Source organism: Lacerta agilis, chromosome 2, assembly GCF_009819535.1.
Source record: "Lacerta agilis isolate rLacAgi1 chromosome 2, rLacAgi1.pri, whole genome shotgun sequence".
NCBI classification, from domain to species: domain Eukaryota; kingdom Metazoa; phylum Chordata; class Lepidosauria; order Squamata; family Lacertidae; genus Lacerta; species Lacerta agilis.
This window is the reverse complement of record NC_046313.1, coordinates 41,667,097-41,689,066: the sequence shown is the minus strand read 5'-3', so window position 1 is coordinate 41,689,066 and position 21,970 is coordinate 41,667,097. Positions and strand designations below refer to the sequence as shown.

Genomic DNA, 21,970 nt, shown 5'->3' with positions numbered 1-21,970 from the left:
GACTCACCTGGGAGTACCGTATGTCCCAGAAGACACATGGTCCTGGTTTGAGGTTTGAAAACGGTAGACAGAATGTACAGTAGTGTTATTCTGAGGCAATGTAGAAGGAAATTGTGGCTGCCACAAAAATAATGGGATGGCTCAGAGAAAAATTAGCACATGGCCTTATTCAGGGATAGGCAACCTAAGGCCCGTGGGCTGGATGTGGCCCAATCGCCTTCTCAATCGGGGCCCACAGACGGTTCTGGAATCAGTATGTTTTTACATGAGTAGAATGTGTCCTTTTATTTAAAATGCATCTCTGGGTTATTTGTGGGGCATAGGAATTCGTTCATTTTCCCTCACAAAATATAGTCTGGCCCACCATGTGGTCTGAGGGATGGTGGACCAGCCCACAGCTGAAAAAAGTTGCTGACCCCTGGCCTTATTCTTAGGGGGGTGGGATCTTTTGGAAAATTTGGGCTCAGTACTGACTGAAAAAGTTGGATAAGGAATGGAATTCTATAAACATGGCGTCCTAGTAGGTCAGCTAGTTAAATAGTTAAGAGGGTAGAAAGGAAGCATGGATGGAAAGTTAAGGTTGCTAAAAGAGAGGGATGCATCCTGTGGATACAGCAGGGTACAAGGAAACTTATTGGTTAAGAGGCAAATAATTTTATATATGTTTCTAATTTTAGAGAGGCATTCATATTTCTTTAGTTAAGTAGCAAGGTGGGAGAACTGGCCAGGTTTCAAAAGAGTGGAGCGTTTGGTTTCCTTTTGAGTTTTTATTCTTAGAATTTCAATGAGCTGTGCACTCAGCTGAAAAAGCTATAAATGTTCCTATTCAGTTATATGGTGTTTGGATTTATTGGAAGCAGATTGTTCTGCAATTTCAAAATGGGATAGCATTAAAATATAAATAATTGAATTACAAAATTACACTTAATGGTGTGTATGGAAAAATAGGAATACTTCTATGTTGAGGCTTTCGTAGCCTTACTTATTTTTTTAAATAAAATAATAATAAAGTGGGAATGAGATTAACTACACACACATAACCATTTTTTAAAAAAACAAGAGCTAAAGCCTCCATTCACTCCAGGTTGGGAGGCCACATTAGCACAGCTTAGAAAGTCCTTACGTCATGTAGCCAGTGCCACAGAACATTCTCTCACAAAGTCAATTCAGAAAATAGAGGATTTAGTCAGCGCCGTAGGCTTCTTTTGATAAGCTCTATCCTTTAAAAATGATCTTTTTGTTGGATTCTTTCATTGCATCATTATCTCCCCAGTGTCTCAATATACTATCCCCATGTATATTCCAAGCAGCCATTTCTGTATTTGGATCTTGGAGTTAGTTTTATCAACGCATAAGTAAGAAAACAAAAGATAGGAACTTCAGCTTGCCATTTTAAACTTGCATTTATTGAGGTTTGCTGTACTGTGGTTTTGTTTTGTTTTGTTTTGTTTTGTTTTTTAAAAAAGAAGCACCCCTATAAAATACAGTTTACAAAACTGCATTGTATAGGAGTGCTTTCTTAAAAACCACAGTACAGCAAACATCAATAAATGTACAAAGGTCACTCAGGAACCACACAATTCCACCTCTTCCAAGTGGCAGCATTTTGGAGCAATCTCTAAAGTGCACAGAGGACAGTGCTTTCCTGTAGCCATCCAAGCTGTATGTGTGTATGTTGCTAATTTTAGTGAGGCATTAGGATTTCTTTGGGTAAGAGGCAAGTATCTGGGTAAGCAGGACATTTCTTTGCCAGAACTCACTGGAACTTAGTTCCAGCACCTCTCAGGTGGACACCATTGTCATTATAAGAGAACAAAGGAGGCATTCATTGTGAGGTCCAGCACCTCTTTTTCTAGAAGAATAGCACTGTGGGTTAAAATTTATTTGGGTAAGAGTTGAGGTGGGCGCTATCCGTTTTCCCAGTCTGTGTTCATATCCCTTTCTGTCCAAGCAGAATTGCGGGCTTTCCAGCTCTCCAAGGCTCAGATTTGGCAGCCTAGGATCTCTGTTGCCATTCTCAACCCTTCAGACATTATTTCTCACATGGTATGCCCCTCTTCTTGATTTGATGCAGGTGTTTTGAATTTGAAACTGAATTCAGGATGCTGCTGCAGTTTTCCACCTTTGTCATCCTTTTCTCTCCTACCTATTTAAAAATAAAGAAATCCAATTGGCTTTGTATTGTTCCTAATGTGGCCCATTTTATGGCCTCTCCTTAAGATGGTCTGTCCCAGAATGAATTGCACATTCCTGCCAACATGTATAAGTCATTGTAATTTTTTTTCAATAAATATATATTTTTTCATATATATTGTTCTAATTCCTACTCCCCCAACACTTTCCTCAGCAATTATTTTTACTATGAACAAATGTGATAGAAAGATTACATGCGCAGCCACAAAATATGCAGGAAATTGAAATGTTAGGAGTGTCCCCACCCTTAAGATGCCATTATTATTTTTTTCAACCATCTTTCTTTCTCTGCCTTAAAAAAAAAATAAGGGTTTCTGCCCCACAAAATTGCATTAGTTATGTTAAATATTCTGTTCGCAATTTTTGTATATTTATTTGCTAACGGAGTGAGAGATTTCATCTGCCTCATCTGTTCACTTCTTGCCTGTTTCACCTCATTTAATTTCCTCTAAGCTTCATCTGTTCATCTGATTTTCAATACAATCTAAATCTGTCATCTACAAGATAGCTGGGACAATGTGCAGTGTCCTAGCGGTAAGGAAGATGGAAAGAACTATGGAATGGATAGTGGACAGAGGAGGCACTTTCCAATTAAATTGAAAGCATTAGAAGTTTTTTTTTTATGAACTGAATTGAGCAGTGGGGGGAAATTAAAGTAAAATTATAATGTTATTAAATTAATGGTGGTGGTGCTTTAAGGAGTGAATGTATACTAAGTGATTTCCACATCAAGGTGCTATCCTTTTCAAAACAGACTTAAAATAATATTAAAGGGAGATGTAGTGGCAGCTGTTTAATGAGATCTCAAACCAATAAAATACATTTTGTACAGTTCCTTTTTCTGTAGAATTTTTGTGCAGAGTTTACTTTAAGTCTACTTGATTACTTCAGTCTGCAGAACTTGCACTTCTACAAATGTTGTTCAGTGTCCATTCTATGCTGACCTATAGCGTGGCAACACCTGTATTTTGGAACTTCCTGCAGGCATCACATTCTTTTAGGTATCTGAAAAGATCTTTTGACAGGCCTATTCAGACATGTTTTATTGTGTTTCATTGTTTTTTAGATTTCTGAACAGTTTTAAAATGTGTATGTGTGAGTGTGTGTATATGTACACACACACACACACACAGTGCTTTTATTACAGATATGTTTGTTGCCCTGGACTCCTTTGGGGAGGAGGGCAGGATATAAATTTGATACATAGGTAGGTAGGTAACTAATAGCAGGTGAGCTGGCCCAAACAGTTAGCCCTGATTTCATATAGAAGCTCTTTATGTAGGAAAAGAAGAAGCATGCACATCACTCAGATTTATTTAGCCATTTCTTTAAACATATGAGCCATCTCCTAGTCTAGCTACATTTTTCTGGTTATGACATAGGGCCATCAACTCCTACACCAGACACATCTAATGACCCCATAACTATAGCTGTATTTGTTATTAAAACCAGTCAAGTGATAGACTGAATTCTTAACTCAATTATGTGTCTGTTGCTAAGCTTTCCTCTGTGTTATGGCCAAATGCTCTGCTTTGTACTGTAGCATTCTGTGAGTTATAGAATCATGGAGTCACAGCAATCCCCCTACATAGACTGCAAATTGTGATTCTGCAGCTGTCTAGCTTAGAAGTGCTTTTGTTTCAATGACTGGAGTCACAGTGAAACATGCCAGTCACCTGAGTGCTTATTGTGAGGTCAGAGAGTTTAAGCTTAAACCTGATAATGAAGGGACCACTCAGATGCTGGTTTGTGCTGTATTTATGTAGCAGGGCAGACTGCAGATGGCATAAAATTTTTGCATTAGCCCAAACATCTTTTGGTTTCAATTTCATTTTTATTTTATTTCTAAGACAAAACAAAAACGAGGGCCGTTAAGTTTGGAAGTAGTAGTAGTAATAATAATAATAATAATAATAAATAATAATAATTTTTATTATTTATACCCTGCCCATCTGGCTGGGTTTCCCCGTCCACTCTGGGTGGCTTACAGCATATATAAAACATTAAAAATTTCCTGATACAGGGCTGCCTAGTTTTTGATTTAAAAAAAAATAAGTAACTTATTTAATAAATTCTATGAACAAATTGCACTGAGGAGCACCATTTACTGGCAAGGTGCTTAAAATAGCAGTAATCTAATTTGATGGATTAATAAAAAGATCCCATCTAACATTTACTTCCTTGAGATTAAAGTCGATAATAGTTGTATGTAGGCCAATACAATCTAGCAGAAAGAGATAGTGGATGTGAGCATTAAAAATGCAGAAGGCTGATGAAACAAGACACAAGAAGAAGTTTGCATACACACCATATATTTAGAGCACACAGCTTCCCCCAAAGAATCCTGTAAACTGTAGTTTGTCGAGGGTGCTGGGAATCGTAGCAGTGCGAGGGGTGAACTACAGTTCACAGTTCTTAAGAAGTGGACACAGGCAGCTACAAGCAATGCCTTTCCTAGGTTCTGCTTATTGTATAGTTTAAGCTGAGATAAACAGACTCGCTCAAATTCACCAAGTGAACATCATGAATGAGTAGGGATTTGAACTTGGGTCTCCCCAGTTTGATTCTATACATAGAGTGCAATGATGTTGTATTACACCACATCAGTGCTGGCCCAAGACATTTTTTTTTTTTAAATAAAAATGCTTAATTTTAATGTTTCAAATTATAATACATACACATATTTCCGACAAAACATACACAACCTACAGACATTTTTCAACATCTTAAAAACCAAACACTCCATCATACTTTCCTTATCTTCATCACACTCTACCCACCACCTTCCAACACCCCACACCCCACCCTGTGCATGACTTCCAGTCAACTCAGCTATAATTTCTTTCTGTTTCTCCTCTTTCTTTCTTCTAACACACTATTATTCCAATTTCTCGTTTATTTACAGTTCCCCTTTGTTGTCTAACTTATTTAATATCCAATAGTTGTAACGGAACTTGTTCATTATAATAGGAGATTTGACTTTTCAACATAATTTTTCAAGTATCCTCTGAACGCTTTCCAATCTTTGTCTGCCCTTTCTTTTGTGGTCCTTCCAATTTCTTCCATTATTTTAGACATATTGTGATATTCTAGAAGTTTGGCGAGCCATTCTGTTTTTGTTGGGATTGCTCCACTTTTCCAATTTTTTGCTATCAGTAACCTTGCGGCTACTGTTGCATATAAGTATAATGTTTTATCTTCCTTCTTTAAACTGTCTGGTACTATTCCCAGTAGGAAACCTTCTGGTGTTTTTTTAAAAGAGTATTTAAGACATTTTGGCACCTGAGGCGGACTCCAAAATGGCGCCCCTCCTCCTTGCCAGGGAAGAAGGGATCAGGGAAGATCTATATCAGGAAAAAGGCAATGGGAAAGAAAGATTGGCCTTGGGGTCTGTTGCCCCAAGTGGGCTCTGCTGCCTGAGGTGGTCGCCTCACTGTGCCTCATAGGCCCTGCTCCACTTGGGCGCTCATAGAGCAGGCAAGGACAGCATATTGGATTTCTGGTATCACATGATTCTCATGGTCAATAAGATTCTGATCATTGCTGTTAACCTCTGAGACTGCAATTCCCTTCTCCAACCATGAACCAAGAGATATGGTGTGAAACATCATATCAACATCCCTTTTATGCTTTATTTCATCCACGGGCACAAGCGCTTTCATTCACCTGGATTGAAAAAGTCCAGAAGCAAAACAAAGCAAAGCAGAAGAATAGCAGATTGTGGGAGTATTTTTTCCACCCCACAAGCTAAACCAAGTACTTTCAAGTCCCAAATCTGTTGAAAAGTTCACATGTTGGGGAGCGGGGATTATGTCACTACAATTCAGGGTTTCTTAAAATGCCCCACTTCATCTTAATGCCCAAGTAGAAGGGAAGCTTTGAATTTATTTTATTTTTCCCCACAAGGGACCTGGAAACAGAATTATCCTGAATTTCACAACAGGCAGCAAATTAAAAGAAAAGAAGAAAATACTGTTGCTAAAAGCCGTAACCATTTTTCTTCAAAGCTGATCTCTCCGTGCAGGAGAGAATTTAATCACAAGGCAGTTTTGTCCTCAGATTTCCATATATTATAACTGGGTCTGCTGCCAACCTTTCCAACTGTCACAAAGCAGGCATGCTTCCAAGAAGCAGAAGTGAACATTGGGCAAAGCTACAAGTGCACAGCTTTTGTAACTATTTCAGACACGAGAGTCACCAGAGCTTAGTCATTGCACATGGGAGACTTCTGATAAGGGTTTTAATAAAAGTATGAAATCAGGTGCAGAAAATAATTTTATACTGAAGATTGCTAATGAGGAACTCAAATCTGTCCTCTGATTGCATACCTGTTTACTGCTGGGTGCGGAGGGTAGGAAACTAGGAACTTTAAAACCTTACCTTGCTCTACATATTTTGTAGGCAAGTTTCCGCAGAAAATTTTTCTCAGAATGTTTGCCTTAAATTTATGTGCTCTTTTTAAAATAGCTTTATTTAATTTCAGACTTCTAAAATACAACCATATCAAATCAACCAATAGAAACAAATAAATAAACAAACAAACCCCCTAAGAAACATATAATCTAGACATTATAATCCACAAAAAAATAATATTTGAAAAAACAAAACACACAGAAGTGGGGATGCCGACACCCTATTAGGTGTGAGTAAGGAAATGCTGTGTTTGTAAAGAAAAATACAATTATTAGAATTTTCTATTAAAATTCAAAACCTCAGACCAAAGCTGTAGTCATTAAGCAAAAGCAAAGAAAAGGTGGTAGAGCCATGGCTTCTGTGAGAGATAAAAGGCCAAAAAAAAGGTAATTTCTCTATAGATTTGGTTAGCTGTGGTGTTTCAGCGCCGAAGGACTACACAACTTCATGATGGGTTTCACAGAAGAGTTACTCACTCTCACTATTCCTTTCTCTTTCCCTGGCAGAACTAGCAAGAAATATTAGTCACGGACAGTTCTGCATCTTTCCAGCAGACTGCAGGATACATGAGACATCATGCTCTTCTGAGATGGTGCTGTACAAACAGCCCTATCTCAATGTACTCCCTTCATTCTTTGTCCCAGTATTTGAGAGGAACTGGTTCCAGAAAACTTACTTGTTGAGCTTTTAATTCATCTGATATTCATAAGCCTAAAGAGCGATTCACACAACCACAAGTTGTGTGACCGTTTTTTGGGATGGTGGCCAGTTCTGGTGAAAATTATCTGCACTTAGCAGGGACTATTTCTCATGCACACTTCCTCCCCAGACCATAACTGTCACTTACCATACTGCATTCCTTCCCCAAGTGCTTTCACTGGGCTAGAATGTGCCATTTAACTGTGATGATGCCTTTTGTTTACCTGGATTGAGGATAGAAGGGTGTGTGCGTGCATGTAGAAACCTATTTCTTTTTCATAGCTATTGTACAAAGGTAAGGTAAGTGCTCCTCCCACTTTTTGCCTATGGCCCACCCACCACTGGCTTATGACCACTGGAAGTGAAATCATGACTAAAAAAGACTAATGCCTCATAAAGCAATATAAATGGCATTCAGCTTGTTCTAAAATCAGGCAAAAATATAGATTATTTTCTTGCAAATATGGATTGTTTTCTTGACTTTTCTTTGACCTCGAGAATCTGCCTGTATTTCAAGCAGATTGAACAAAATCCACAAAACTAGCTTTTGTATGTGCTTTCTCCTAGAATTACAACAACAGCTGCATGTATGATGGATCTACGAAGATACCCCCTGGATGAACAAAACTGCACACTGGAGATAGAGAGCTGTAAGTACATTTATTTTTTTTTATTTTTTTGTAAGTCCTACTTACTCAAACTGATTCAGACGTTTAATGTTTCCCCCTGCACTCACATGCTACTAACCTAGTTGTCTGTGTGTCTGATGACATTTAGATCCCTGTAAACGCAAAAAAAAACAAATTTAGCTTTCCAGATGGATTAGTAATTTGTGGCACAAGGATTAGAGGAACTTATTTTGTGTGTTTGATGGACAATTTTCAGCTTTAAAAGTCTCACTCAAATGTCTTTTGGAGTTCATGCAAGGAGCATGAGGATTACTATCAATTCTTTATCCTTTTCTGCAGCTGAACAGGATTGCTATTTGTTTCAGGTTTTTTAAATGAAGGGTTTAGACTGGTCATTGAAGTAGATGGTGTATGCACCACTGTAATTAGGCTTCCCAGTGCAAACGTGATTGCTTTATCATGTGTATTTACTTTAAGTATTATTTCCTGCCTCTTTATACTGATTCATATGTTTGGTCCCGTCCCCCGTCCCTGGTTTTTATATTGCAAATTCTGCATTGTCTGCACAAGAACATAAAACATTAATGATAACTAAATAAGTAAACATTGTGTGCAGCAAGTTAGTTGACATATTCAGTTGACTGGGTGTGTTTGTTGAAGCACTCATGCAGGAGGATAAGGTGCTGGAGAGTTTGCATTTAAATGTAATCTTATGTAATTTGTACTTTTCAAAACAATAAGTGAAATGAAACATGACTACCCTTCAAAATTCACACTTCTCCAAATTTTGTAGTGCAATTCTGCAGCCATGCAGTGCATACAAAATGGCATAAAAACACATTTATTAATGAAAATCACAAACACAAATGTTAGTAAAAGGCGAAATTGCATACAGTACAGAAATATGTATACAGTGGTACCTCGGGTTAAGAACTTTATTTGTTCTGGAGGTCCATTCTTAACCTGAAACTCTTCTTAACCTGAGGTACCACTTTAGCTAATGGTGCCTTGCGCTGCTGTTCTCATCCTGAAGCAAAGTAATTAACCTGAGGTACTATTTCTGGGTTAGGGGAGTCTGTAACCTGAAGCGTCTGTAACCTGAAGTGTCTGTAACTGATGTGCCACTGTATTAGGAGAAAGTAGCATATAATGTTGATGAATATGAGAAACGGCAAGATTCTGAAATTGACAAGATTCAAGCATCCCTAGGGCTGGTGACCTTAAAGGTGGGTGGGTGGGGGGAGGTGGGGGTGTTGATTAGGCCTTAATACAAAGCTGACAGTTTTATTTCCATCCACTATTGCTTCAATTCCAACCCTTCCTTCTGCATTCTAAGCACTCCTTCATTGTTTGTTAATGACCTGTGGTGCCATGGTTCCGTGTGGCCTGAATTGATGAGTCCTCCATTATTATTATTTTTAATTGGCCAAATGATGCTGAATCCTGCCATGAAACCCAAATTTGATATTTAACCTACCCAATGCATATTTTAGTATTTTACTTGTAATATTTAAGGATAATTAATAATTGCTGCCTTTGCTTATTGACTATACATGTATGATTAATTATGTGTGTGTGATATATAACTAGCAATGGTGCGTTGTTAGCAAACAGAGAAAAACCAAACCATTGAATTATATTAGTGGAAACTGTGGCCCGGATTCATATAACCTGGTGAACTACCAGAAGCCAACCCAAGGGCTCCCACTAATGCAATGGGACTTCTCTCTCCTCTCCCTTTGTATCTCCTCCCCCAATCCACTTTGGAGGATCAGAAGATTCCCCCAGACAAGTGTGCAGGGAGGAGAAGAGGGTGCTTGTTCCATCTGGTAAGCAGAAACGCTGGTGCTGATGGAACGATCAAAATAGCATTATGTTGAATTCCTCCCTGTGACCTGGATTTCTCAATATTCTGCGGTTGTTTCCAGTTCAGCAATAATGACCCAGAATCAGTAACAGCAACATGAAATACTATGGGAAGGCAAATTTTCCTTCCACTTATATCTGTCTGAGAAAGTACTAGCACAATCTATAAGACATATTGCCAGCTTTGTGCTTTTTTATATAGTATCAGCAGGTTGGAATGCCTTACATTTCATTTAGTTTGGTGCTAAGTATATGTGTGTAAAAGGAGTGCAATATTTTCTGTGTAGGTGAATTAGGTCATAAGACAGCCATAAAAATGCTTTCTGCAAAGCACATTTAGGATATATGAAAAACAACTGAAACAGCACTTGAAGGTACAAAAATGGCACTACAATACAGAAGAAAGAAATTAAGTAAATTCTACAATTGGTTAGAGAGAAAGTATAGATGGATATTATTCCTGTAGCTTATTCCAGGGTTACACCTGGAAAGCAGTGTGTGGGCAGGTATATGGATGGATGGATGAATGGATTGGTTGGGTAAGTGTAGAACAAGCCATTTATTTTTAATAAAAATTAGTGCCAACGATATAGGCATACTAGTACAAACAGGCAAATCTGAAGGTGGGATCAGAATTCACAGCATAGGAAAATGTTTAAATTAAGGAAAAGCAAGAGTGCTTATGCACATTTGTCCTTGCTTTTAGATCCTTCAGATTGCTGCCTTAGATATAGAAATGAAATTTGCACATCATGGTAGTCCAGGGTTGCTGGCTTATCATCATTTATTCTGCATGAGTAGCATGTCTCTATTATATCAAAACCCAGAGCATGGCTTACTGCTTCCTAACAAGCCAGGATCTTTAGCCTGCCTCTTGTGGATTCATGTATCCTGACGTTAAAAGGTAAAGGTATAGGGACCCCTGACCATTATGTCCAGTCGCAAACGACTCTGGAGTTGCGTCACTCATCTCGCTTTACTGGCTGAGGGAGCCGGCGTACAACTTCCAGGTCATGTGGCCAGCATGACCAGAGCAGTGCACGGAAATGCCGTTTACCTTCCCGCCGGAGCAGTACCTATTTATCTACTTGCACTTTGACGTGCTTTCAAACGGCTAGGTTGGCAGGAGCAGGGACTGAGCAACGGGAGCTCACCCCATCACAGGGATTTGAACCGCCGACTTTCTGATCGGCAAGCCCTAGGCTCTGTGGTTTAGACCACAGTGCCACCCGCATTAGGGAACAGCAAATTAGCCTCCCAGTGACATAACACTTCCTGGGATGCTGTCACCAACCCAGAGCTCCCTCCACCTTGCCACTACCTTGCCCATCCCCAACCTGCAGGGCAACTCCACCACCCTCCCCACCATGTTCTGCTGCTGAGCAAATTTTTGGGCTTCTTACAAATCTTCCTAGTCCCTGGGTTCCCTTATCCATCATTTCCTCCTTTCCTCCACAGCAGCCTTGCACCAATTCCTGCCAAATGGATTGGTTTCATTTTCCTCTTCCTTTCACATAAGGGGGACCCATTTTACACCAACTGCTTCCTCCATCTTAATTTCCCTCCCTGTACTACCCCAGGAACAATTTTTCGGGAGGGGTGTAAGTAGGTTGAGGACAGTGGAAGAGGGAAAGCCTGCTTACATGAATGTTGTTGTTGTTTTAATATCCCTGGTTCCCAATGCCTTCAGGCTCCCAGTCTTCTCTGCATTTTTGCCTATGTCCTTCACCACTTTTCTTTTCAATATTATATAACTCAGTCCTGACTGCAGAGCCTTGGGACATGTTCTCCCAGAAAAATAGAATTGTAGTGCATGCATTGGTCTTTCCCTCCTTTTTTATTTTATTAAGTGGACAAAATCTATTTCTACATTATCCCTCAGTTCAGACTTTTCCCTTTCCACCAACATTTTCCCCCCTGTGTTCCAATATTAGCTGTGTGTTAACAAATGAGCCTCTGTGCCAGAGGCAAACAGATGTTTTTCTGCAGTTCACAGAACACCGGTTTCTCTCATTAAATGTATAAATAAATAAAACAAAGAAACCCAGGAATTGCTGGATACTGGTTTTCAGATGACACCATCCATATGTAAAGGCTATGGTGTGTAGCTTGCAGATACAACCAGAAAATTCTTTAAGCTGATTTTGGAAACTTTCAGCTAATCATGTTCCGCTCATACCATTTATTTCAGTGATGTGATGATGATTTTAAGGATAACAGTTAATTTCTTCTTCCTGTTTGTCACAATGCTGTGATCTATGTAATGAAGAGTTCTGTCTCAGAGTCATCTTTCTCTCGTCCCCATTGTAGTACTTAATTAAAGCACCATTAATCCTCTATATTCTTTACAGCAACCATGTTATTGCTTCATGAGGGACACACATCTTTTCAGAAGCCCCTTACCCACCTTGGTGTGTGTCTTTCTGTTTTCTTGTAAGGCCAATAGGATTTTTCTGGAATATTTTGAATTTTCAGAATTGCGATACTCAACTTTAATTCCCCTTTGGGTGAGTTATGGCTACTGCATTGTTCAGAATTACCACAAAGTTTTAAATGGTTTGCTTATTTTTGCTTGTAGTCTATTTCCTAGGCTTCTTTTACCCCCCCCCCATGCTACTTTTGTGCAGTATGACGACTGCTTGCAGCCAAGAAATACCTGCTGTGATAAGTGAAGTTTTTCTCTTTAAAAAAAATGCTTCCCACCATTTAAACGTAGGAACTGCATATCACAAGGAAAATTGGTCAGATATTATTTGTTTATTTTCAGCATCCTTTAATCTATCTGTGGTAAAGACTTGGCATGGAGACAACAGGGTGCATTTTTTTAAAGTGTATTGAGGACATTGTGCTGCAGTTCTTTTTGGAAGGGGCGTGTTCACATGGTGTGGTTTTTCTTTCTCCATAATTTCCAAACTACCCTGACGCAAGCTAGTAGCCTTCGCTTGTTGGTGACCTTGCTAGTTAGTACTAAGATATGGTGGCATACAGACAAGACACATGCCTTGGCCAGCAGCTCTGGACTGTGGCAGTTCTACATTTCAGACTTGTCATCCATTTCAAAGGGCATTAACCCTTGTAGGAGTAACTTCCATGACACAGCCCCACAACTTCACAGACTACTCAACCTGTATTGTGCATTTGCTAAAACTGGACTAGTGGTAGAATTTTTATTCTCTCCCTCTTTTTCTGTCACTTTAAAAAAGAAATATATTATCAAACCATGGGTGGACATGAAAGAATAAGACATCAGGTACCATGCAGTTTACACACAATTATAAGCCTGTCAGCTTCATTGGTTCCTGTCAGCTTCTATTGCTCACAAAGTTACTCTGCTCATAAAGTATCCTGGATAAGATGTAAGGGTGTGTTGCTGTTTGTTTGGTTGTTGTTTTTTATTAAAGGCAGATCATTCTCGGAATCTATAACAACGTATTTTTAGCAACAAAAAAACCAGCATAACAACAACAACAAAATTCAACTACTAACATTTTCAAGCACTTTTACCTTCTGGAAACATGGGATTAGGTCATTTTTGCTTCCTACCATAGATTATATGCTTTACTTTAGGGTGCACAGCACACTAAAAATGGTCTCAACACTATCTTTAAAATCAGTTACGCTAGGTTATTTTCAGGGGTTTAGGTTTAGTTTATCTTGGTATTAGTCATTCCTTAGAAGTTATTCAGCATAGTCTTGAGTTCTGTCGTCTCCTTGCCTGGTAAAGTAGGGTATTTTTCAGGGGTGCACATCTGCTCCCACAACAAATGTAAATAGTCATCATGTATTTTAGTCACACCCTGGCTCCCAGCCCCAGTATGGTTTGCTCTGAGAGGGCTACAGGTTCTTTGTCCCTGCTCTAAAGGAAGGCAAATCATGATGGAGCCGATAATTATTTACCAGAAAAGTAATCCAAAATCACAATCCAAGGGGAACCAATGGTCAGTTGCCAGGAGTTCAGTAAGACAAAACAGCAGCTGAAATCTGGAAGAAAGGAACAAACTGGGCTGGAGAAAGCAGCTAAATATGAAAACTTAAAGCTAGATGAGATGGAGCACAGCACAAAGGACAGAGGACAGAATAAATTCAAGCAATAGCTGAAAGGTGACCTAGATTAAAATAAAAATAAAAATCCTACACTCAGCAGATGAGGTCTGTCCACCCCCCACAAAAAAAGAGAGATTGGAACCATAATGGAAAATTCACTAAAAGGAATAAGAAAGCTGCATTTAATGTTACGAGTTTGTTCATTGCCAATATAAGCAGTTATAGCTGCTTCATCTAAAATAAGCTATTCCAGCACTGGAGAAGTTACATAAAAGGCCAACTAAGACACCCTGATCATCCAGATAGAGTATCTCACTATGAGAAAAGGCTAAACTAGTGTTTGTTTGGTTTTTTGGATGGTTGGCTAGCTTAGGAACAAGATAGAGGAGGAGGAAGCATGACAGAAACATATCAGATTAGCAACCATATAGGTAGTGAATAAAGAGAAACTATTTTTGTCATAATGCTAGACCTTAATTACACAATGGAACTGATTGTATGTTCCGGACAATTAAAGGCACATAGTTACACAATACATGTACTGTACACTGAATTTAGCGCTGACATTTTAAACAAAATTAGGCAAATCCATGAAGGGCAAGCCTTCCAATGGGTGATGGTCATGATAGCTAAAAGTAGAATCTGTATGTTCACATGCCACATACCTTTTATTAACAAAACTAATTTCAAACTTGTGTTTAATATCCTGACTTTTTCTGAAGCTGGCAAGCATAATTTCCCAGTTTAGACAAAATGGGAACCATGATTGATTGGATACTTCCTGATTTGATTGCTCACAATTGTGAAGGAAGAAGGAAATGCACGGCCACATACGCATACTAAAAGGCTAATTTGTTTCACAGTTTATAATAGCCACAGAAATGATGATAATAAACAGTGCACTAAATAGTTTTGACGAGATACATTTTCAAATGAAACAAATAGCTTTCATTGAAAAAATGAATGTGAGAATAGTAAAATTAATTTGTGGCACATAGAGAGCAAATGTGCATGGATAAATTCTCTGAATGGCAGTTGCCCTGGGATGCACCTTTTCCTCTAGCAGTTGAACATGAAAGAGATTTTGAATCAAAGGCTAAGGGTCTCCCCCCCCCATTTTCTTATACCACACATAAGGTTACATGCAATTTCATCTCATTTAAAGGTTTTCTTGACAGAGCCCTTCTTTTTACAGCTTTCAGCACACGCAAGGGGAATGCAGAAAAATGTTTTTAAAATGCTTTTCTTGTGTTGAAGAATACTTCCTGTTCTGCTAGAAATAGATATCCATGTTCAATAAAAGCAGCCCCTTGGCTATCCTTTCCAAAGTATTGAACAAGCTTAAATAAGAGGGGTTTCAAATGTGTGGCGGTTGTCGCAGTTCTGCCATAAGACTGCACCACCTCAAAATGAATTTTTTTGAAAAAGGAGAGATAGTTGCCAATGCATATAGAGGAAGGACCACGCTGAGGGAGGCTGTAAGGGAAGGAGGGGCATGTCTTCAAAAAATGGTGTTTTCTCCAATGTGCATTCTAACTTGGTCCGGTGGCATGAAAGGACTATATACAATGTGAGCATTTTAACATGTTCAGAAAGTAGCTTCTCAAGCTGCAGTTTGTACTGGGATTCAGATCACAAAGTACAAAACACGTGCATATTTTGATTCTTCTTCATTGCGAAGAGTTATTTAAATGGGGTTTATATATATCTGACTTACATAACATTGTCTGAATATATGTTGGGTTTACATATATGTACTAAAGTACTACTACTACTACTACTACTACTACTAATAGTAATAATAGTGTCAAACTACATCTGGAATACTGTGTCCAATTCTGGGCACCACAATTTAAGAAGGATGTTAACAAGCTGGAATGTGTGCAGAGGAGGGCAACCAAGATGGTCAAGGGTTTGGAAACCAAGACTTATGAGGAGCAGTTGAAGAAGCTGGGTATGTTTAGCTTGGAAAAGAGGAGAATGAGAGGAGATGTGATAGCCATTTACAAATATCTTAAAGGCTGTAACATGGCACCAAGTTACAAGAAAGGAAATTCCATCTAAACATACAGAAAAATCTTTCTGACAGTAAGAGCTGTTCAACAGTAGAACAGTCTCCCTTGGGGAGGTTGTGGGACTCTCCTTCCTTTGAGGTTTTTAAGCAGAGGTTGGATGCTTTATCTGAGATTCCTGCATTGCAGGGGGTTGGACTAGATGACCCTTGGGTCCCTTCCAACTCTATGATTCCATGATTCTATAATATCCCTGCCTTTTCCTAAACCAGGATTCAATGTGATTTACAGAGTAATTTGTTGTTGTTGTTCAGTCGCATCCGACTCTTCGTGTCCCCATGGCCCAGAGCACGCCAGGCACGCCTATCCTTCACTGCCTCTCGCAATTTGGCCAAACTCATGTTAGTAGCTTCGAGAACACTGTCCAACCATCTCATCCTCTGTCGTCCCCTTCTCCTTGTGCCCTCCATCTTTCCCAACATCAGGATCTTTTCTAGGGAGTCTTCTCTTCTCATGAGGTGGCCAAAGTACTGGAGCCTCAACTTCAGGATCTGTCCTTCTAGTGAGCACTCAGGGCTGATTTCTTTAAGAATGGATAGGTTTGATCTTCTTGCAGTCCATGGAGTCTCCTCCAGCACCATAATTCAAAAGCATCAATTCTTCGGCGATCAGCCTTCTTCATGGTCCAGCTCTCACTTCCGTACATTACTACTGGGAAAACCATAGCTTTAACTATACGGACCTTTGTCGGCAAGGTGATGTCTTTGCTTTTTAAGATGCTGTCTAGGTTTGTCATTGCATTTCTCCCAAGAAGCAGGCGTCTTCTAATTTCGTGACTGCTGTCACCATCTGCAGTGATCATGGAACCCAAGAAAGTGAAATCTCTCACAGAGTAATTAGACACATCTAATTACAGAGTACTTAGACACATCTAAATAAAAGTACAGTATGAAGCATAAAAAGCCAGACTTCAGTGGAAAAAGTTTTGTTACTGCTATGTATTCAGTTTTATTCTTCCTTGTCTTTTGAAATGTTTTTGTTTTGTTTGATTTAAAACAAAACTGCAATCTTATAACACCTGGGAATAAGTTTCAGTAGGTTCACTGGGTCTTACTTTCGAGTGCAATCCTATACATGCCTACTCAGAAGAGAGTGTCAATGGGGTTAGTGGGGCTTGCTCCCAGGAAAGTAGGAGGTATTGATTTCTGTCATATTGATTTCTGGTTAAAATGTGATACTTTAGATCTGCTGTGCAACACTCATGAATGCCAAATTTCTGTTAGTGCTAGTAGACATATATAGATAATGTGTTATCTTGCTGCTCTATAAGACATTTTACAGAACAAGACCTATGTTTGCATTTTGAAGAACAGAAGCATGTGGAGTCCTGTTCATTTTTCACTGTGTGAAACCGTGGAGAGAGTTAATTGTAGCCTTTGTTTCATTTGTCAAATAACTCTTCACCAAAGGTACTAGGGTCTACTCTGAACGTATCCATAAGATCAAAAATTTACTAACGTTCCTGACAGCAGTTCTAGGCACTGTGTATGTTCATTGCTGTTCATTATCTGCTCTAAAAATCTAGCAAATGACATCTGCTTTTAAGAAAAAGTGAGGAAGTGTAATTAGTGTGCCTTGGATAGAATATTAGACAGCAGACTTTATATATTGGAGAACTGCATCAATTTTCATGAGTGTAGGCTGTGTTTGTTTGAATTCTGAGATGATCTAAGTAACTCATTGGCTGTCCTTTATGTCCAGTTTAGGAGCAGAGATAGTAAATCCATACTTTAAAATTTCAAAATAAATATATTGGGAGTTTGATTTTTTGGTATCACTAGTGGCAAATGGATTATCCCACAGTGAATGCATGCTGGTAGAGGCATTCTCCAGTTCTTTTCCAAAAAGAAAGTACTGCCAAGAGTTTCTGCTGCATTTCAGAACTAATACTGGTCAATCTTTATGTCCTTAGTTGCACTGAAAGATAATTTTTTGTGGATCTTTGTCTCATATTCCATTGTCTCATATTCACCAAGCAACACTGCACTATCACTGCATTCAACATGTCTATGACATTTTGTTTAACTAAATATATGATTCTTTATGATCCAGGCCAGTAAGCAGCATATAAGATGTCCCCCTCTTCACCCATACTAGAAAACATGCAAGTTCATCTTAGGTTAGAACAGGTATTGTTCATTCCTGTTATACTTTTTGCCTCTAGAGAAGTAGGGAGGCTGAGTGCCCTAGGTATTTCTGCAAAATCTTTTAGGAAAACCGAGTTGCCTCTTTCATTACACGTTGCTTCTGAACCAATAACTTATCTTTGTAAATGACTGTATAAATAATCCCTACCTCCTGGCATGGGAAAATGATGAATTTCAGGCTTTGAAGATGTCCGGTTGTTATAACAGCTGCAACAAGAATTTAAACCTGCTAGAACTGAACAGCTATTTTTGTATGGAATAATGAAATCTGCTAATCATAGTATTTTCTTTTGTTGAAAGTGCTGCCAGCTCAGCTTAAAATTGCTGCAGTCCAAATTCCCACTTCTGTAACTTTGTCATCTAGTAGAATTGCATAAATGGGCTAATTTCTTACTTTGGGCAACAGGAGAAAAGTATATTTTAAAAGCAGAGAAATACTTATTTTCTCACCATCTCTCATTGTGGCTCTAATATCCGATCACAGATTGTTTGGATTAACCTACTGGAAGCGTTATTATACTATTAGTGGTCGTTTAAAAAATATATCTTGTTTTTGCAATGACATGGGAGACAAAACTCATGGTTAGGAGATGGTTAAATCAATGAACAAAGCAGCTGTGGTGAGAATGGCCTTAGGACTACAATGCTGGTGAAGAGGGGGTCTTAGCCCTTCCCCCCACCCCACTGATGATGTTTTTGTGAATAAAATTGTCCCCCACCCCCAAAATACTACTTGCTCTGTGGAGATAATAGCATCTAAGGGGCATAATTTTGATCAGGTAAACAATATTTCCAATGCCACAGTGCTAATCTGATTGGTGGCATGCTACAGCTACTATTTTTTAAATTATATGATTTCATTGCTGGGAGATCTTAATCATAGATCTTGTCAGTCGTGCTTAGTTTAGTCCTTATGGTCCCTATCAAGAGGATTTTCATTCTACATTTGAGAACCATGACTAGGTGGAGGAGCTAGGAAGGAGGATGAGTAGCACTGGCCAGAGGCGTAGGAAGGTCAGGTGGTACCCGGTGCGAATTTTTTTGTCACCCCCCCATTGATCCCCCCCCGCACGCAAAAATGGTTTTACGCTATTTCATTTTTTCTTACAAAGGAATAATAACAAGTAATAATAATAATAAACTTTTATTTATATCCCGCCCTCCCCGGCCAAAGTCGGGCTCAGGGTGGCTAACATCAGATACATAACATTGGTATAAAATCAAACAATAATTAAATTACCTCCTAAAAACATCTCAAAATCAAATTAAAGTCTAATTAGATGGCTTTCCACAGGGTTAGGGTTGGGAACAGTAAGTGCTCCACTGAACTGAAATTTCAGCCTTCACGACATAGGAAAACAGCCGAGTAAACAGCTATTTTGGTGGAGGAGGGTCAAGATATTAGCCAATATGCATGAAATTTCATATATAGCTATATAATCCCTAGTATAGTAAGATAAGACCTTTGGAGGAGGCATTTTTTTAAAAAGGTTTTTATGAACCGCCCTAGTAGGGCAGTCATTGATCCTTGATAATTTGTCACCCCCTCCATTATGGAACATGGGTCAGACCGCCCCCTACGCCCCCCCCTTGCTACGCCCCCAGCACTGGCCATTCCGTCAAACAGAGTGGGAAAAAGCTGATTCTAGATGTATTGAATGGCCAGCTGTTAGTTCATAACAGTAGTGTCTTGTATGGTGGTGCAGAGCTGCTTTTCCCAACACCAGCATCTCTGCAGCTTTCCTGAACGGTGCTGGAATGGAGTGGGACTGGGCAGTGGCAAGGTCATGTCTGGCACACCACACCAGAAGCTACAGATCTGCTGTATAATGATTGCACTTTTACTGTCAGCGACCAGAGAGGCACCTCAGATTGAAAAATAAGTACACCACCCTTGGGCAGAGGGCCTTGTTGGTAGTGGCACCTGCCCTGTGGAACACCCTCCTATCAGATGTCAAGGAAATAAACAACTATCTGACTTTTAGAAGACACATGAAGGCAGCCCTGTATTGGGACATTTTTTATGTCTTATGTGCTGTAAGCTGCCCAGAGTGGCTGGGGAAATCCAGCCAGATGGGCGGGGTATAACTAACTAACTAACTAAATAAATAAATAAATAAATAAATAGGAGATTTGGGGTATCATGTGCTGCACCACTTTGGTTGGTCCTTGGAATGGGAGCAGAATGTTAGTTCAGGGAAGGCTCAGAGAAGCTACTTTTGGAGTCTGCAGGGTTTCACAATCAGGCTCTTACAAAGGTGGTATTCTTTATTAATCAGTGCACCTACATGGCGTTGTCCATGCATCTACTGCAATTTGTAAGATGACATAATCATGGAGATCATTGCAACTGCTTAGTTGGCCCCTGGGTGGGAGCACTAACCTATGAGCACCTCCCAGTTGTGGCCTCGCGTTCTCCATTGGCAAACGTGTGGGAGATTTGCACTGCATGAGCCAACTCAAATTGCTGGATCGTTAAGAGACCCCGATAGTGTAAAGGAAGCCAATATTTCATTGGATGGAAGATTATGAAATAACATAATGAAACACTAACCCACATGGAATCTTATATTTATTAGATTGGAATGACATTTGCACAGAATGAACACATTGTGCCATCCAAACTTACTTTTGTCCTTTTCAATCAGTATTTTGTTTGTATTGCAAATACAGCATGTTCAAAGTCTGTATGAATCATGAAAATGTACCGGTAGCTGCATTCTGCCATTAGAAATATCCCCGTTTTCCATGCCTTAGATCTATGAAATCTGGAGTGATGAGTTAGTTTATGTCTGACAACAACAGCAGTTCATTTAAGATAATTCAGCCAAAGCTTCATCTAACTTTTAGCAATGCTATGGGATGCAGTTGTCATTTCCTATCAGCCTAAACTATGGTAACTGATGTGAGAAAATGTGATTGCAAGTTTGCTAGAGCATATTGGCATGCAAGTTGCAACACGACTACTTCAGTGGGAAACTTTACAAGCTTTCAGAAATGCATATGGTGCAGTATCATGGGAATATAAACTTGGCACATACTGTCTTTCCAAATTGCTATGGCAAAGACTGTTAACTTTTTTGCTGTTGTGAATTAACAGCTCTGCTTCTTCCAGTCCTTCGGAGGATGAAAGGCTGGGCTATCTCAAAATGAATATTTATCCTGAAACATGACAAGAATAAAAAACAAAATAGTACCGGTAATTTTAATTTTTTGAGAATTGCCTCACATTCAGACAGTCTATCCTCAGCTGGTAATGCATGATAGTGTTGCTCATCCTATTCATAGGAGGAAGAAGACAGAACTCAAATTCCTGTAATCTTGAGGAGCTGATTAGTGCTCTCAGTGATATTCTTTCTTCCAATTATGTGATTCTATGGCACGGAAGAACATACCACCATTTCAAAAATAATGGCTTTCATTATTTATTTATTTTAAAATGTTTTGCTCATTTTGCTTTGAAAATCTACCAAGACTGCTGCAGAATTGAAGGGGGAAGTCTTGCCAATTTAACAGTTTTAAAGTTTTATTAGCAAGAACAGTGTGTATAAGTTGAACAAGGCATAGCTACAATGCTCAGAATTTAGAAGCTATTGAATGAATTTTAAAATAAAAAATCTTACAAGGAAGACAAAAACAAAGAAAAACTTCCACCGTTGTGGTTACAAATATGCATATACATATAATTTTTTTTAAAATGTCAGTTTCTAACATAATTACTTAACTTTACAGTTTCTGCTATCCAATGGCAGCTTCCCTTCAAGAGAAAATAGCAGAGGGGGCAGGGATCGATCAAGATTGCAGCTTGTAGGGAGTTTAATTCCCCCACCATGCTCTTTCCCCCTCCCCGAATGGCTGTTGTTTTTAAAGCAAAAAGGTTATGTTAAATGCATACATGTGTTTAACA

The 21,970-nt window shown here is 39.1% G+C and overlaps 1 protein-coding gene across 6 annotated transcripts in view; it reads left to right on the top strand.

Moving 5' to 3' along the window:
* The window catches only part of GABRB2 (gamma-aminobutyric acid type A receptor subunit beta2), a 106,518-nt gene that overhangs the window by 42,441 nt on the left and 42,107 nt on the right, over nucleotides 1-21,970 (top strand). For all 6 annotated transcript variants that reach the window (XM_033139814.1, XM_033139813.1, XM_033139812.1 and 3 more), the window contains exon 6: nucleotides 7,873-7,955. In XM_033139814.1, the coding sequence (XP_032995705.1) occupies nucleotides 7,873-7,955 (83 nt within the window). The remainder of the gene's footprint in view (nucleotides 1-7,872; nucleotides 7,956-21,970) is intronic.